This window comes from Oryx dammah, unplaced genomic scaffold, assembly GCF_014754425.2.
Source record: "Oryx dammah isolate SB20612 unplaced genomic scaffold, SCBI_Odam_1.1 HiC_scaffold_1, whole genome shotgun sequence".
NCBI lineage: Eukaryota > Metazoa > Chordata > Mammalia > Artiodactyla > Bovidae > Oryx > Oryx dammah.
The window spans coordinates 23,074,183-23,093,425 of NW_024070185.1; the positions used below are offsets into that span (position 1 = coordinate 23,074,183).

Genomic DNA, 19,243 nt, shown 5'->3' on the forward strand with positions numbered 1-19,243 from the left:
TTAGACTGGGGTACTGAGCCCACGTTAGGTCTAAGGAAAGAGCATCTGCCATTCAACAAGGTCTCCGGTGATGAAAATGCATGGCAGAGAGCTGCTAACACACCATCTTATATCACCTGGGGCTTTTCTGAATCTGATTCAGTTGGTCTAGGGTATTTCATTGTTCCTATGTTCATCTGCTTTTAGGCAGACCCAGACTGAGTGACTGAACTGCAACAGCCAAAGGTGGTTCTCATGAATAGCCATTGTTGAGGACCAATGAAATTAAACACACTTAATTGGGTAGCTCTAGGTTGATAGAGCTATGGTTACCAGGTGAGGAATCTGAGGAAATGATGAAAATGTCCTAAAATTGATTATGGCAATGATTGTATGACTACATGAATATACTAAAAATCACTGAATTGTATCCTTTAAACAGGTCAGTTGGACAGTACAGTATGTGAATTGTATTTCAATAAAACTGTTAAATAAAATTTTAAAACTCTAGTAGCTTTCCTATTTTAAAATAAGTAAATAACTCCTCCTGAATAACAATAAAGTGGAATTATTTCCTATCCTGGAACTCTGCCCCAAGAGTGTGAACCTCTTTCAAAAAAAGAGAACACAAATGCTTGTATGACCCATCTAGAAACATTAAGTCCTGCTCAATCCTGGTTAAGGTAATGTATATTTTTAAAAGAAAAGCATATTTATCAATTTGGAAAAGTTTACCCTTCACACCCAGTTTCCAGAGTAGTTTCAAATAAATAATTTTCCTTTTGCTTCCCCAACTTAAAATTAATGAGTTAACTAATAAGTTAACAATGAATTAACTAATTCATTGTACTACCTTCTTCCAACTGTTCTATATTTTTGAAAACATTCAAAAAACATGTTAAGGGGACTTCCCTGGTGGTTTGGTAGTTAAGAGTCTGCCCTGCAATGCAGGGAACACGGGTTCAATCCCTCATTGAGGAACCAAGATCCCACATGCTGTGGGGTAACTAAGCCCATGTCACAGCTAGAGAGTCCAGTGATGCAACTACAGGGCCCCAGTACCACAAACACAGGTGCCCAAGCACCACAGTGAAATATCCCGCATGAGGCAAGGAAGATCCCACGTGCCACAGTTAAGATCCAATGCAGACAAATAATTTAAAAAACAAATGTTAACAAAAAATATATAAAATGCAAATCTGACCTGGTTTTTAAAAAGCGACTTAAGAAACTCGATAATATGCTCATAAAAATAGAGATGGTAAGTAGCACTAAACTAACAAGAAAGATCACTGTAACATATGAGACACTGTTTACTTACTATCAAAAGGAAAGTACTATACATGTATGTAGGTAACAGGCACTATATATTAGAAGAGGCACTCACGGCTTCTGATAGCAGTGGTGTCAAATGCTTGAAACTGCAGGTTTTATTTGCTCCAGCCAATGACAAGTCCCAGGTATGGTCACTTTCCCTACTGGATCAGCACAGCCTACGTAAGTCATTTTCCTCCAGAACCAGTGCCCTTGTTTAAGGTGCCACGCGTTCATTCTTTATAAAAGGTATATTCTAGATGCATCACTGAACAGATTTTCTAGGACAGTATACACTGATTATGGGACATCTTCTGGCATCCTCTACTAAGTGGGAGCCCCTCTTTTATGAAATAACTTTCTAGGACCTTTAAAGCAATGGTTAAGGTCACCTTCACAAGTAAGTATGCCTTCCCTTGCCCAAACTCTCCCATAAAATTCAATGCATTTCACTGGAACTACTGCTGTATATATATATATTTATATATATATTGCTATATATATATGTTTATATATATATATATTTATATACACCATGTTACATTCTATGGTCTCCTGCATTGCATGCAGATTCTTTACCCTCTGAGCCACCAGAGAAGCCCTATATAGGTAACAACAACAAAAAGGCAAATCAATGCTGTAAATTACTGACCCTGCCTTGGGGAATAACCCTTGGCTAGTCCCGTTACTTTTTATAGTGAGGAAGTTTACCTTCCTGCTTTTAATACATTTGTTCAATGAACTCCTCAGTTTTCACAGTATTGGGAAAATGATTCTATACCCCAGATCAAAATGAATGGCTTGAATTTCAGACAAAAGATTCCAATTCCAAGGGAGCAACCTGAAAGCCACAGTGATGATACTCAGCATACGGTAGTCAATTCTATCTCAATCCTGAGTGTTGGAAATACTAACTTCCTGAGAGGTTAAGACTCACAGTCTCTGTGAACTTAAATATAACTAATTCTTAATGAATTAGCATGTCTTAATTCATAACTTATTTAACAATTCACTAAACAAAAGTTTCAAAAGAAAGGAGAAAAGGCTTACCTAATATTATATATATCCTGAATATTCTTCTCCCCACTGTGTCCTTCCTTAACAGCTTGCATTTGTAATAGTTTCATAATGGCTTTTATCAAGCCATGTGTATTCCTGTAAAGAAATATAATAGCATGTCAAATGTTATAAAGTGAACAGTCTACTCAGGTACTTAATCCTACCACTCTTGAATAGTTGAATACTTGCCACCCACACAGAACAGTAGCCATCCACATACACCTAGCTTATTCCATAGCATAGCCAAGAGGCCTGCAAGCTCCCAATGAAAGGAGAAGTGAAGCCAAAGAATCAAACTACCAACCTATCTGTCACTTCACTGCATATACTTGGGGGAAAAATCAATCAGGGAAAAGTAAACATTAGCCCACATAATTGCAGGCAGTGACCACATCAATTACCCACCCTGAATAATCAAGTCCTTCATTTATAAATATTAGCAGACCATGAAAAATAATGAGACAGAAGAAATGGAATGGCCACTAAAAAAAAAAAAAAAGTGGGCCAGGGGACCAATCAGAGCAAATAACTCCCATTAAAACAAAGTTAATGGGAGCAGGGAATAGAAATTTAAGTTTTCTCCTTATTCTCTGTAAGAAGCAGCAGGATAATAAATCAGAAAAAATGGCCTGCTTTTTAAAGTTTTTTCCTGTTACTAATGTTTTCTAACTATTAAATAGGATTTTATTTCAGCTTTCATGAGGTAAAACTAACAAAAACAACTGTAATGTAATGTTTACAAAATGATTTACATGTGCATTTTAAAATGGTTGCCATAATCAAGTTAATTAACACATATATCACCTCACATAGTTACTTTTTAGTTTTCATTTTTTTGGATAAAATGCTAAATACTCTTAGCAAATTTCAAGTACACAATACATGTTGACTTTAGTTACTATGCTGTACATTAGATCCTCAGAACTTAATCATAACTAGAAGCTTGTATCTTTTGACCAACATCTCCCCATTTCTCCTACCCGCCCCTGGCAACCACCATTCTACTCTGCTTCTAACTGTTCAATTTCTTTTTTTAGATTCCACATATAAGTGGTACCATATGGTATTTATCTTCCTCTGTCTGGGTTATTTCACTTAGCACAATGCCCTCCAGGTTCATCCACGTTGTCACAAATGAGCCTGATCTCTTTAAAGTAAGATTCTCCCTGGGAATGAGAAAGAAATCTTAGAAATAAAGATTATTTGCTAAATGAAAAAAAAATTTTTTTAAATCATAGCTGTTAATAATTATGGAGCATCTATTGTAAGCTAAGTACTCTCTTAAGTGCTTAACATGTATTATGTCATTACTATCTAGAAATCACTGTTAACTTTACCGTAGGGCTAGGACAAGACCTGGACTTAATTAATAAAAGTCATTTAGGGCAATTATGTGAGATGTTATTTAGTGTACTCTTTTATGGCATTTAAAGTTTTACAACTGGTAAATGGTTTGGCCATGCTGTCCAATACAGCAGCCAATGGACACACATGGCTACTGAGCATTTGTAACATGGCTAATCCACTCTGGGATGTGCTGTAGTGTAAACTACATGTCGTATTTTAAAGACTTAGGGGCTTCACTGGTGATCCAGTGGTTAAAACCCGCCTGCCAGTGTGGGAGTCTTGAGTTTGATCCCTGGTCCAGGAAGATCCCATATGCCACAGAGCAACTAAGCCCGTGCGCCACAATAAGAGAATGCGGTGGGAAGCCCAAGCCCAGCAAGAAAAGTAGCCCTCACTCGTGACAACTAGAGAAAGCCCACACATCAGGGAAGACCCAGCAAAGGTAAAAATAAATAAACAAGAGGAATAAAATATACTTTAAAAAAAAAGACTGAGAACACAAAAAGACTGCAAAATATCATATGTAGTTTTTTATATTGATTACATCTTGATTACATACATATTTTTGATATATGAGGTTACACAAAATAGATTATTAAAGTTAATACCACTGGTTTCTTTTTTCTTTTTAATGTGGCTACTAGAAAATTTTGAATTATATATGTGGTTCACACTTGTGGCTCAGAATATATTTCTATTTCACAGTACTGCTAAAGACACTCACGGTTTGTTTCCTAAGTAGATTCTTTGGTGAGCAGTGAGGTTTTTCTTGCAGCTGAAGCATTTCCCACAATCTACACAACAGTATGTTTTCTTTTCCACGTGGCTCCTCTTATGAACATGCAGTGTACATTCATGAATGAGTGTTTTGTGACAGGCAGCACACAAACATGGTTTCTCTCCTATGTGGATCCTCTGGTGAAGAGCGACGTCTCAGCACTGCATAAGCCTGTTCCCTAAGATTCTCTTTCCTATGTGTTCTTTGCTGTATGTCAAACCAAGGTTCAGCTTTTCTCACACACCCTATATTGGTGTTGCGTCAATTCCACTTTGCTTTCACTAAAAATACGGCCCACTGTGACTCAGTGAAAATTAAAAAGCAAATTTTTAAAAAACTAGTGGGAAGTACAGTTGTCTTAGAAAGGTCTGATGGCATGGCATCCCCTTGGGAACAGAGGTTCTGTCTTAATTTCTTCCCTCAGGACTGCTCAGATTCTTCCAGGAGCCTTCTCTGTTGACACTCTTGAGTTTCTAGAGTCCTCTTACTCTATAGCTTAGGAAGAAGATATCTTCACATCCAAACATTCAGAATAAATTTCTTCTTTACAATTCCTCACACCATTCACTTTTACAGAATGAGACCCATCCTGCAGCTAAGGACTCTGGACTTTAAGAAAAGGTATTTTCCAGTCTATGCTCCAGCTCTTCACAACTCTGCTTACTTTCCTTCACCAAGATCTAGAGATCCTTCAGCATGGAGATTGCAACTGACTCTATCACTGGTTTATCAAGAACCTATTCTGGGTGTGAAGGTCTGACCTCAGGCACACAGAAGCTCCTTGGAGCTTCAGGGGGATTCAATTCCTCCAAGTATGCAAATTGGAAAAAGCTAACTCATCAGGCCTCAGTGCTACAATCTTGCTTTTTGAAAGTTAGTCTTTCAAAAACCCTACAACTCTGACCTGAGCCAGTGCCTAGATTTTTGACAAGACTACGAAATCTCTGGGCTATTCGTATGTTTAACAGACAAATTCTAATCATCACTGAGTCAGTGAGCAGTTCCAGATTTCTCTGTCTGACTGAGACCTATCACCGGAGGTCTACTGTGGTTTTTGCCTTGGCGAGAGCAGCACTATGTGTTCAGAAGTTTCCTTGTCTTCTCATCTTCAGTGTTTATGCAACTGACGATCGGCTTTAAAGCTGATTTCAGCTAAAAATAACCCCATTTATATATGGATGAAATGGAGATGGAAAAAGTCTAGACCTCACCTAGAAACCTCATAAGACCACTCCCTGGGCCTAACGATGAGTTTAAAGGGTACTCATATTAAATGATCAGCACTGACTGAATTTCTGGCTGAATTTCTTCCATGAAATATGAATTCATTAAATAATCCCTTTTTGTATATAAAACTAAATTGGTTTTCATTATCTAACGATTTATTTGTCATATGAATAGTTTAAGAGAAGATAGATAACAGACACGATTTTTAACCAACTGGAGTCACTCACTTCTTTGTGAAAGCAGTACACACATACATTCTATGTACATTTAATTCAAGGCATTTCCAAGAACCACTGTGGCCTGTAAATTTTCAGCTTTTTAAAATCTTTATGTTATACCTTGCTTTTATTTGTGGGCTGAGATTTTACTATGTGGATAACTGAGTCCCATACTATATTTTAAGCAAGAGTGTAATATGAATAGATTATGAATTTTGAAAGACGATCCCATCAATAAATCATGTGTAGACACATTCAAGTAGTAACATAGTTGCCTTAAATTCAGTTGAATAATTTCTTAAATTTTTAAATATTTCAAGTGGGCTGAGAGGGATGGATGGTTTCAGATTTTCATTTAAATCCCTGTTTTAATTCTAATTAACTGGGAAATGTTGGGCAAGTCACATAATGCCTACGAGCAAGACACTTAATGCCAACATCCTCATCTGAGCAACTTAGAATCATAATAAACTCAATCTTGTGTTGTTTTAAAGAATAAATTAGTGTGTCAGTAAAGTGTCTGGTTATTTTTTCAATAAATTAATAATCTAATACTTATACCGTTAAGATTGCAATGTTTCTCCCTTTGTAAGGTTGTGCAACAAAAGTGTCAGAGTTCATGAATGCAAAAACCTAGAACATTCCTAAAACTAACTACAGTTAAGTCATAAATGCCTAAATCCTAGTATTTTCCATCTTTCTTCACAAAAACCTCTTTCTCTTGTTTTCGAGCCATTGTTACTCTGCATCTGAGATTTGTTGTTACAAAATTCAGTTCAGTTCAGTCACTCAGTTGTGTCTGACTCTTTGCAACCCCATGAACCACAGCACGCCAGGCCTCCCTGTCCATCACCAACTCCTGGAGTTTACACAAACTCATGTCCATTGAGTCAGTGATGCCAACCTGTAGGAGACAGGAAGAATAAAAGAAAAGCAGGCCCCAGTAAGGGCTTCAAAAGAAATTTATAATTATTGATTAACTGGATGCTATAAGGCATGAGACTCTTGGAACAAGTCCAGAGGGAACAGTTAGTTCATAATCTTGAAAACAAGATAGATCCTGGGGTCAGAAAACTGACCCCAGACTGTTTCTCAACTGGCATCTCAGAGTCACATGTTTTATGTATCTGGTGGAAAATCTATAGATAAGAATATTAGCCATAGTTGCTGATTTGTTATTGATTACTGTTTCCTAATTACTTAATGGTTAATGATCATTTTGTTCTTTGGCCCTGAAGGCTACATGAGTTATAGTTTAATTCCATGCATATTCTTTCATTCACAGCTGAAAGTATAATAAAGCTGGCTTGGATTCAGTTTTGGCACCTTCACCTTGGAGTGGTGTTGGTCCCCTGATCCTCGTTTTTCTCTGAATTCTTGTGTCTGGTTTCTCATTCTCTCGCTGTATTGCGCTTTCGGAAACCCTGCTTGTCAAGCTGGTCTCAACACCATCCAACCATCTCATCCTCTGTCGTCCCCTTCTCCTCCTGCCCTCAATCTTTCCCAGCATCAGGGTTTTTTCAAATGAGTCAGCTCTATGCATCAGGTGGCCAAAGCACTGGAGTTTCAGCTTCAACATCAGTCCTTCCAATGAACATTCAGGACTGATTTCCTTTAGGATGGACTGGTTAGATCTCCTTGCAGTCCAAGGGACTCTAAAGAGTCTTCTCCAACACCACAGTTCAAAAGCATTAATTCTTCTGCGTTCAGCTTTCTTTATAGTCCAACTCTCACATCCATACATGACTACTGGAAAAACCATAGCCTTGACTAGATGGACCTTTGTTGGCAAAGTAATGTCTCTGCTTTTTAATATGCTATCTAGGTTGGTCATAACTTCTTTCCAAGGAGTAAGTCTTTTAATTTCATGGCTGCAATCACCATCTGCAGTGATTTGGGGGCCCCAAAAAATAAAGTCAGCCACTGTTTCCCCATCTATTTGCCATGAAGTGATGGGACCAGATGCCAATATCTTAGTTTTCTGAATGTTGAGCTTTAAGCCAACTTTTTCACTCTCTTCTTTCACTTTCATCAAGAGGCTCTTAGTTCTTCTTCACTTTCTGCCATAAGGGTGGTGTTCTCTGCATATCTGAGGTTATTGATATTTCTCCCAGCAATCTTGATTCTAGCTTGTGCTTCTTCCAGCCCAGCGTTTCTCATGATGTACTCTGCATAGAAGTTAAATAAGCAGGGCGACAATATACAGCCTTGACGTACTCCTTTTGCTAATTTGGAACAAGTCCATTGTTCCATGTCCAGTTCTAACTGTTGCTTCCTGACCTGCATACAAGTTTCTCAAGAGGCAGGTCTGGTGGTCTGGTATTGGTAATTTCCCACAGTTTATTGTGATCCACACAGTCAAAGACTTTGGCATAGTCAATAAATTAAAAATCTGTAACTGAATTCTATATGACTGCAGAAAGAGGTTATAACAATTTGAATAGTGCTAAAAATCAAAATAATAAAAGAAAAAACATAGTCATTAGAGAAGGTAATATCAAAGAAAGGAGAGAAGAAAATTTCAAAGTCTTCAAATTGAAAGGGCTACCAAGTGCTAGGCAAAAGTCTTGAAAAAATTAATTGCTAACATTTCCCAAATCCAAAGGTGAGAAAAAAAAATCCTATGAACTTTCAGTTATAAAATAAAATCTGTAAAATAAAGACTATTAGACTGCCATCATATCTAATTTGGCATAAGATTTCTCATCTGCAATGCTAAATGAAGCGATGCATATGGAATTATGAGGGAAAGTTTCAGTTCAGTTCAGTCACTCAGTCGTGTCCGATTCTTTGTGACCCCATGAATCACAGCACGCCAGGCCTCCCTGTCCATCACCAACTCCCGGAGTTCACTCAGACTCACGTCCATCGAGTCAGTGATGCCATCCAGCCATCTCATCCTCTGTCGTCCCCTTCTCCTCCTGCCCCCAACCCCTCCCAGCACCAGGGTCTTTTCCAAAGAGTCAACTCTTCACATGAGGTGGCCAAAGTACTGGAGTTTCAGCTTCAGCATCATTCCCTCCAAAGAAATCCCAGGGCTGATCTCCTTCAGAATGGACTAGTTGGATCTCTTTGCAGCCCAAGGGACTCTCAAAAATCTTCTCCAACACCACAGTTCAAAAGCATCAATTCTTCAGCACTCAGCTTTCTCCACAGTCCAACTCTCACATCCATACATGACCACTGGAAAAACCATAGCCTTGACTAGATGGACCTTTGTTGGCAAAGTAATGTCTCTGCTTTTCAATATGCTCTCTAGGTTGGTCATAACTTTTCTTCCAAGGAGTAAGCGTCTTTTAATTTCATGGCTGCAGTCACCATCTGCAGTGATTTTGGAGCCCCAAAAATAAAGTCTGACACTGTTTCCACTGTTTCCCCATCTATTTCTCATGAAGTGATGGGACCAGATGCCATGATCTTCGTTTTCTGAATGTTGAGCTTTAGGCCAACTTTTTCACTCTCCACTTTCACTTTCATCAAGAGGCTTTTTAGTTCCTCTTCACTTTCTGCCATAAGGGTGGTGTCATCTGCATATCTGAGGTTATTGATAGTTCTCCCGGCAATCTTGATTCCAGCTTATGCTTCTTCCAGCCCAGCGTTTCTCATGATGTACTCTGCATATAAGTTAAATAAGCAGGGTGACAATATACGGCCTTGACGTACTCCTTTTCCTATTTGGAACCAGTCTTTTGTTATATAACTTAATAAATCTAACCCTCCCAAAATGACTAAGTGTAATGTATGAAGACAAAAGAAATAATTTTCAGACATAATTCTCTGAAAGTTTTTCTTAAAGAGGCTCTCCAGTTAAAAGATAATGTATAATGATTATACAACTTTGTAAATATACCAAAACCCACTGAATTGTACACTTTATAAAAATGATTTTAATAAATGAATTATACCAAGAAAACTTTTCTTTTAAGATAAAGTACAAGAAAGAACTGAATAGATTGAAAGATACAAAATACAAAGAACTTTGGTCACCAGGGAATTCCTTGGTGGTCCAATGGGTAGGACACAGTGCTTTCATTGAGGGTTCAATCCCTGGTTAGGAAACTAAGATGCCACAAGCCACTCAGTGTGGAGGAAAAAAAAAAAAAAAAACTTTGGTCAGAATGAATACCAGAAGAATTTACAATCCAGTCTTTAATATTTTTCAAATGTCACTATAAAGATTAAAGCAACCGTTAAGAGAGGTTTTGGAGGGGAAAGTGTATGAAAGACAAAAAAAGGAAGACGACCTGTCATAAATATTCCAGATCACTTTAGCAAAGTTAGTGGGGAAGGGTTTGGGGGGGAAAAAAAAACATAAAATTAACATGAGAGATAAACAGATGAAATATTACATATATGACAAATATCCACAAAACAAAATTAAGCAACAAAATAAAACAAATCATATAACAGAAAAGTGAGCAGAGAATATAGATAAGCAGATCATAGAAGAGTAAGATTCATAATATCCAGTGTGGATGAGTGAATGGGGAATAAGTATTTTCACGTTGAGCATACATTTGTTCAGACTTTATGGAGGGCAATTTGGCAGTATCCATAAAAAGTTTAAATGCAGTCTTTTCCCCATAAATTACATTCCTAAAAACCTACCATGGGAATTCCCTGGTGGTCCAGTAGTTAAGACTCCACACTCTCACTGCCAGGGACCCTGGGTTTGATCCCAGGTCAGGGAACTAAGATTCCAAAAGCCTTGAGGCACACCCTCCAGAAAATCACCTATCATATAGAAATACCCTTACATATACCCAAAAGAAGATCCATTTGTTATAAAGAAATGGAAGAAGAAGACTACATTTGACAAAGGAGAAATATTTACAATAAGATATAATACTATAATAAATCATACCATAAAATATGATATAATCATATAAAGTAGTTTGCAGCTATTAATAAAGATGCAAACACATCTATGAAAAGATGTCCCAACATATATTAAGTGAAAAAAAACAAGTTTTAGAACACTATACATATGAATAGAATATCCAATTTGAAAATACTTGAAGTGTATGGGGCTATAAGTTAAGTTTGGGCTTTTTTTATAGGTCTAGAAACGGGGCTCCAGTTTCAGTGGAATTAGCTGGTCCCTGACCCTGTGTGCCTGGATCTGATTTTGGATCACCCTAACTTTCCCAAGATTGTTGGATGGCGTTGCCAACTCAATGGACATGAGTTTGGGCAAGTTCCAGGAGATGGTGAAGGACAGGCAAGCCTGGGATACTGCAGTCCATGGGGTTGCAAAGAGTTGGATATGACTGAGGGACTGAACAACTTTCCCTCTATTCTAGAGGAAACAAAGATCAATATTTGGAGGAACCTCTGAGCCACCCTACATGCCCTAAGCCTTTCTAGTACTGTCACTTCCTAGTTCTACCAGGGCCCAACAAGAAAGTGAATTTTTAAAAAGAAAAGAAAGAGAGAAAATGATAAAAAGGAAAAATTTTACCACTTACTACTTTCACTACCTGCAAGTGCCATTGCTTGAGTTTTCAAAAAAGTATGTATTACTTCTATTTTCCTAAATAGTGAAAAAAGCGGGGGTGGAATTTATAATCTCAAGGTGAGGTGGGACTCACTGAACACAAATAGAAGATTAAACCTCATCTCCTAGGTAGACAGTATGAGCAGAGATTTAAATAAACAATGAAATAGCTCAGTATCATTTATTGAGAACCTGCCTCAGTCACAGTTTAGCACCAACATAAAAACATGCTAATTTGACTTCTGAGAACAGTATCATGATCTGAAATTAACCCTGAGACAAGCAGGCTGGCTGTGTATGAGATACACAGAAAGTTATTTTAAAAATACAAGAGAAGACTTTAATCAATGCAGAAGAGATCTGATTAGATATTACAACTAACTTGTTCATAGCACAATGTGTTCAGGGGATGTCACTACCATAAAAAGGCTTATCCAACTGTCTACTAGATATTCCCACTTTGGTGTCTAAATTGCGCCTTAAACCAACTTGCCCAAAACCAGACTCATGCTCTTCCCACACATCTGGTCTTCTAATGTTTCCTATCTACCTGTCAGGGAAGCCAGAAATCAAGGAATCACCTTTGATATATTCCCTTCAGTCGTTCTTATATTCAATCCACCTCAAATGCTTCATCCCCTACATATCTCACAAATCCATCTATTTCCCTTCAACTCCAGGCAGCAACCATCACCCCTCACCTGAACTGTAGTAACAGCCACCTAAACCCAGCTCCCTATTACCACTCTAACTGCCTAGCAAGCCAGCACTTTCAATGTTATGTTCACTCTGCAGCCAGAATGGTCTTCTGGAATCACTGATACTCAGCAGATACAAACACTTCAACAGACTCCCTCTGCACTCAGGATAAAGACCCAGATCCTCTAGTCATGGTCTGCATTGTCTGACTCCTACCCTAATCCCCAGCTTCATCTCAAACCACTCTCTGCATAACATTGGCATTTTTCAGGCCTTCCTAAGAAGTCATCTCCCTCCCACCACAGGGACCTGCCACATGCTACTTCTTATAACTGGAAAAGTCTATCCTCTTCTATTTCCCGAGATAAAATTTTATTCATGCCTCAGTCTCATGTTGAGTCACTTCATCAGGGAAGCCTTCCTTGACCTTCATGACAAGGTCGAACTCTCACGTTAAAGGCACAACCAGCACAGGCTACTCTGTCTGAATGCAGTTGAAGATATAATTGTACGACTATGTGATTATGGCATCTCTCTAAACAAAAAACATCATGAGTGCAATGACTACATCTGCTTTCCTCACCATGATCTCACAGCATCCAGTACAGGCATATAAGAGATACTCAATAAGTGTTTAATTAGTACATGAATAGGTGGATGGATGGAAGACAGCTAAGTTATTGTCTTGCTTGGATTCAGAAGTGACCTCTGAAGGTAATTTCTAGTTCTATAATTATGTGATCTTACATATGCACACTGAAACTACAGTATCTTATATCTATATAATTATAAAGTTCATTATTTGTGTGCATGCTCAGTTGCTCAGTCATGTCCAACTCTTTGCGACCCCATGGACTGTAGCCCATCAGGCTCCTCTGTCCATGGGATTTCTCAGGCAAGAATACTGGAGGGGGTTACCATTTCCTCCTCCAGGGGATCTTTCCCAAGCCAGGGATCAAACCCACGTCTCCTGCACAGAAGGTGGATTCTTTACTGCTGAGCCACTGAGGAAGCCCAAAGTTCTTAGTTTATTACTAAATAGGCTAACATGAATGTATTACTAGCTATGGGTATAGTCCTTTCTGGGACTGCACACTTAGCAAATGAGGGAATCGTAAATACTGGGAAGATAAAATTAATATAATATCCTTTACATTATCAAGCAATGAAAAAACCCTGTTTGGGGAAGGAAGGCAGGGGATTTTTGTTGGGAGTTTTTTGTTTGTTTGTTTTAAAATACATCTTAAGCCACATAGCTTTAACATTAAAACCAACTTAAGACTCCTGACAGAATAAGGAAAGTACAAGAAATATTCAGCACAATCAACAGAGTTTTAACTACTATGTTGAAGACTGCCCACCATGCAGTCAAGTTCACCACACTATAAATTAACACCTAAGAGAATCTTACGAGAATTAAATGGTTCCTGTGACTTAAGATCCGGAGAAGGCAATGCCAACCCACTCCAGTACTCTTGCCTGGAAAATCCCATGGACGGAGGAGCCTGGTAGTCTGTAGTCCATAGGGTCACGAAGAGTCCGACACGACTGAGTGACTTCACTTTCACTTTTCACTTTCATGCATTGGAGAAGGAAATGGCAACCCACTCCAGTGTTCTTGCCTGGAGAACCCCAGGGACGGTGGAGCCTGGTGGGCTGCCGTCTGTGGGGTCGCACAGAGTTGGACACAACTGAAGTGACTTAGCAGCAGCAGCAGCAGTGACTTAAGATCAGAGCAGCTGAAAGGGGTCTTTGGAGGATGCTATTTTTTTCACCCTCTTCCCTCTTAATTCATTTGTTATATATGAAAATCATTAAGTAGCAATAGGACTTTTGAAACTAATAAAATTTCTTCCTCCCTCTCCCTTTACCTTGTCTCTCTCTCAAGCTGCTTCTAAAAGAGTGAGTCTAAAATAAACTCAAAATAGTGAAAAGATAATAAAGGCTCAAAATATAATGTTTTAAAAGGGACAGAGGATGGAAATACATCAATTATGTTTAAATCCATGAGCTCACTGTAATTTTTATAAAATAAAATCTAATTGTTCAGCATTGATGGATGTTTTTAAAAACTGATATTCTGAAGTTTAGCTAATAAAAAGAAAAAATCAGGTAGATATCTTACCTTTCCTATACAAACTGTACTACTGGGTAAATAGATAGTAGATATGGGGAAAGTTCTCTTTATAGCGATATTTCAAATAATAAGCCAAAAAAAAGAATTAGAAACTCACTATTTTGAAACTCCTAATGAATTAATTGATCTAGCCATTAAGCACGGACAGCTAACATCACCAAAAGAGAAAACAATGGGCTGTTATGTTCTTTGGATGGAAGAACAGATTACCATCTATGCAGAAGTCTTCCCTCCTCAGACACTCCCCTTCAACAGTAACAAAAATTGAACTTAAATCTCATCAGATTTCTAGAGCACACTTTTAATTTATAGGAAATACAAAGAAATAAATTAAAGTACACCACGCAGAAGCAGTCAGCAAAATTCACACTGTGGGAATCACTGCAAACAACCAAGTTTTTTCAATAAATGTAAGAAAGAGACAGAGAAAGATGGAGAAATGCGAAGCAGAGAGCCTATAGGTTGAGAGATATTAAAGACACAACAACTAACTCTTATTTGGCTGGTTATTCCAACAAATTGTTTTAAAAAAATTATGAGGCAATTAGAAAACTGAATATTGGCTAGATATTTAAAAATCACACACACACACACACACATCCAGGTATAATATTACTAATGTTTTTATTTTTAAAAACATATACACTTAATATTTACAGAAGAAATTATACAATATCTGGGATTTGCTACAAAAAAATATGGCAGGAGGGAATTATGGAGAAACAGGACTGGCCATGAGCGAAAAGTTGTTAGGCTGAGTAATCGGAACATGAGGGTTCATAACACTATTCTACTTATTTTTGAAATTTTCTATAGAAAGCTTTTAAAATCAAAGAGTTCCTCTTTGTAACACCTATTTTTTCTAAAATTTTCTTGTTTGCGTGTCTGTGTGTGTATGTGTCACACTCCAAGCTTCCTTCCTTTACCTTCCTTCCCTTCCCTTCCTTCCCTTGGCAACCAAGTCAATGGTTATTTCTATATTACTCTGTTTGGAGAGATAATACATGCTTTCAAAACAATATTCCAGAGGATGGTTATAATGATGAAGATGATGGAAAACATGGTGTCGTCCTGCCATCACAACAAAACAATTATGTTATCTTTGACAATTGCTCTCCATCCACTCATTTGCTATCCCCTCTATTCCAGTCAGAGCAACACAGATCGAATATCATTACCTATGCTTAAATACAATAATGTTTCAAAGCTAGAGCTGCGAAGCTGACAGATACCTATTTCCAAAGTTATGGCTTTCCCCCAAGTTCAATCTTCAGTGACAGTGTCCCAGTCTCCTCTCTGTTTTGAGAATTACCATTCCTTCTCCCTTCATACGGTTACTACAGAAGGGATCCTAGCATACAAATATTCACAGAATGAAGACACAGCCAGTAAAGGGTAAATTGTCATCTTCCCAGGTGGCGCTAGTGGTAAAGAACTGCCAATGCAAGAGACAGAAGAGAGGCAGGGTCAGATTCCTGGGTCGGGAGGATCTCCTGAAGAAGGGAATGGCAACCTGCTCTAGTATTCTTGCCTGGAGAATCCCATGGACAGAGGATCCTGGTGGGCTATAGTCCATAGGTCACAAAGAGTCAGACACGACTGAAGGGACTTAGCATGCAAGCAAACGTATATCTAAGTCCTAATCTCAGTTCCTGTGCATGTAACTTTACTTGGAAATAAGGTCTTTGCAGATGTAACTAAGGATCTTGAGATGCAATCATCCTGGATGGGCCTTCAGTCCAATGACTGGTATCCTTATCAGAGACAGGAAAGAGAAATTTGAAACACAGAGGCACACAGAGAAGAAGGTCATGAAAAGTCAGAAGCAAAGACTGCAACTGCACAGCCACAAGTCTAAAAATGTCAAGGGTTGCCAGAAGCCACCAGAAGCCATGAAAGAGGCATGGAACAGACCCACTCAGCCTCCAGAAGGAACCAATCCTGATGACACCTTGGTTTGGGCTTTCTGGCCTTCAGAATTGTGGAATAACAAGTTTCTGTTGCTTTAAGTTTGTAGTCATTTGTTACAGCACTCCTAGAGAACTAATAATACACAGCTCTTGGCAGAACTGACTGGTCCAGGAGCAAACATCTCAAACATGCTAGTCCTGGGAAACCTGTTAACTGTGGTCAAGAAATTCCAACCTCAGTCTGGCTATCTCTTACGGATAAGATATGTCAGCCCAGGAGGCAGGTGGTGCCCTGTAACTAGGGAGCAGAGAAATCCGTCTGCAGCAAGAGAGAAAAAATATATAGCCTGTGTCTCTAATTTGCATCTGAAGCCCAAGTACATTCCTCTTAAGTCCCATGGGATACCCCTTTAGGAAGATAAAATCACCCTTTTACACTTGAAGGATTACAAGCGAGTTTCTGTAACTTGTAGCCCACAGAGTTCTGTCATACACAAGAACCTGTTGCCAAAAGCCCTTTAGTAAAGATTGACTGGAACAAGTCCCTCCGTGGGTAGCTACCAAAACAAGTTGAAAAGACTCATGAACCCTCTGTGCTTTGCTGTGCTTAGTCGCTCAGTTGTGTCCAATTCTTTGTGACCCCAGGGACTTCAGTCCGCTAGGCTTCTCCATCCATGGGGATTCTCCAGGCAAGAATACTGGAGTGGGTGGCCAGGCCCTCCTCCAGAGTGTCTTCTCAACCCTGGGATTGAACTCAAGTCTCCCGCATAGCAGGCAGATTCTTTACCATCTGAGCCACCAGGGAACCCCAAGAATACTGGAGTGGGTAGCCTATCCCTTCTCCAAGGGATCTTCCCGACCCAGGAATCAAACCAGGGTTTCCTGCATTACAGGCAGACTCTTTACCAGCTAAGCTACCAGGGAAACCCCATGAACCCTCTAAGAGGGAGCAAAGGAAACTTCAGGCTTGAGCTACAAACACAGTGACAAGAAACAATGTAAAAAGGAAGCTCAGTTTGAAAAAAGAACCCTTGTTGGTAGGACTATAAATTGGTACAACCACTACGGAGAAGAGTATGGAGGTTCCTTAAGAAACTAAAAATAGAGCTACCATATGATCCAACAATCACTCTTGGGCATTTATCTGGAAAAAAAACATAATTTGAAAAGATACATGCACCCCACATGTTCACAGCAGCATTATTTACAATAGCTAAGACATGCAAGCAACCTAAGTGTCAGCCAACAGATGAATGGATAAAGAAGATGGAATAAGTGGAATATTATTCAACCATTAAAAGAATGAAATAATGCCACCTGCTACAACATGATAGGCCTACAGATTATCAGTCAAAGTGAAGTGAACCAGACAAAGACCAATATATGATATTGCTTATATATGCAATCTAAAAAACAAATCATACAAATGAATTTCTTTACAAAACAGAAACAGACTCACAGACATAGAAAACAAACTTATGGTTACCAAAGGAGGCAGTAGGGATAAATGAGGAGTTTGGGATTAACATAGGCATATTACTATTTATAAAATACTATTTATAAGACCCGTAAGGACCTACTGTATAGCCCAGGGAAGCATAGTCAATATCTTGTAATAACTGATAATGAAAGAGAATATTAAAGAATATATATATATATAACTGAATCATTTTGCTGTACAGATGAAACTAATATAAATAACTATTTTTTTTTAATTTTTTAAAAAGGAAGCTCAATTTTCACTGGCATAAGAGCGAAACCCAGATCTCATCATAAAAGGGAGTGTAGGTCAATAATGATGCTGAGTATTCCAGAAAAAAAAAAAAAAAGAAAAAAAATTTCTTGGTCAAGCTGCACAGACTATACTAATCAAAACCACACATAAAAATTGTTCTTCCCTAGATAAATATAGCATAATTACTATTGTGTATATGAATACCATGTCTCAGGTTTCCTTTGTCTGGGGTTTATTTGATTATAGCATTAAACACTGTACTTATGTATGTAAGCATACATAAATACCATATGCTCGCTCTCCTTTTGAAAACACTACAATTAATGCTTGGTTCTTTATCTTCAAAATATTCAAAATATAAGGCGCAAAAAAGTACCCATACAAATTTTTTGACCAGGGATGAGAATAACAAAAGTTTGTGTTGAGAATTACACAAACATTCCAAAAGAGAGCATCCCTGGGTATCATGGGAGCAAATGGTACAAACTTAGCCAAGTCTCTTTTTAACTCAAAAGGGTAAGTGGTCAGCCTTAAATACAGTATGTCCTAGCAAATAAGTGTTAAACACTAGATTAATGATCAAGTCATTTCCTGTATTTGTTATAAAATTATATGAGAAAAAAAAGCCAGGAAGAGAGGTAAGAAATTTTTTAAAGTTCTGGGAAACCCAAGGTTGAATAAATAACAAAAAATGATATTTCTTTCAAAAAATTTTTAAGTAATATAATGTTACTGAGATTTTGCTTCAGAAATTTCCGCATATTTATCTTCTAAGTACCAGAAAACAGCCTGATTTCTTCTGAAACATCTTCCCATTATAAAAGAAGTATCGTGTATTTCAGTAGTCACTTTTTTAAAATCACCTAAAAACATCTTCGCATAAACATGTGACCCTTATAATGGAAGATTTTTTGACAAACAAACCCTTCAACCAGGTCAGCTAACTTAACAAGAAATAGGGCAGAATGTCCTAGATGAGGAAAGTGGCTGGAATTACTTTTCTGATTATGAGCTGCAAGTTGAAAGAGATTCTGTAAGTTTAGAGAAAGAAAAAGGATTTGAAAAAGGCAAGGAGAGCATCTGAAAACAAGTTAAAAGGCTTAAGGAATACTTGAAAGACAAGATGAGGAAGTAGCCCTGAACTAGGAATTATGTCATTGTCAGATAAGAGTTAAAATTAAATGAGCAATGACACCAATGTAGATATAAACCCTGAAACCATCTCAAAGTCACAAAAAATTCTCTGACTCCCTGGCTGCAAATAAGCATGCTAACCATGACTGTCTTCCTCAAATCTTGGGAAACCTAAAAAAGGCATCCTTCTTTAGTTCTTCTCCTGCCAA

General features: G+C 38.1%; 1 protein-coding gene across 1 annotated transcript in view; it reads right to left on the reverse strand.

Moving 5' to 3' along the window:
- FOCAD (focadhesin) overlaps positions 1-19,243 on the reverse strand; it is a 294,818-nt gene that overhangs the window by 237,199 nt on the left and 38,376 nt on the right. The window contains exon 5 of the mRNA XM_040238382.1: positions 2,344-2,448. Within this exon, the coding sequence (XP_040094316.1) occupies positions 2,344-2,448 (105 nt within the window). The remainder of the gene's footprint in view (positions 1-2,343; positions 2,449-19,243) is intronic.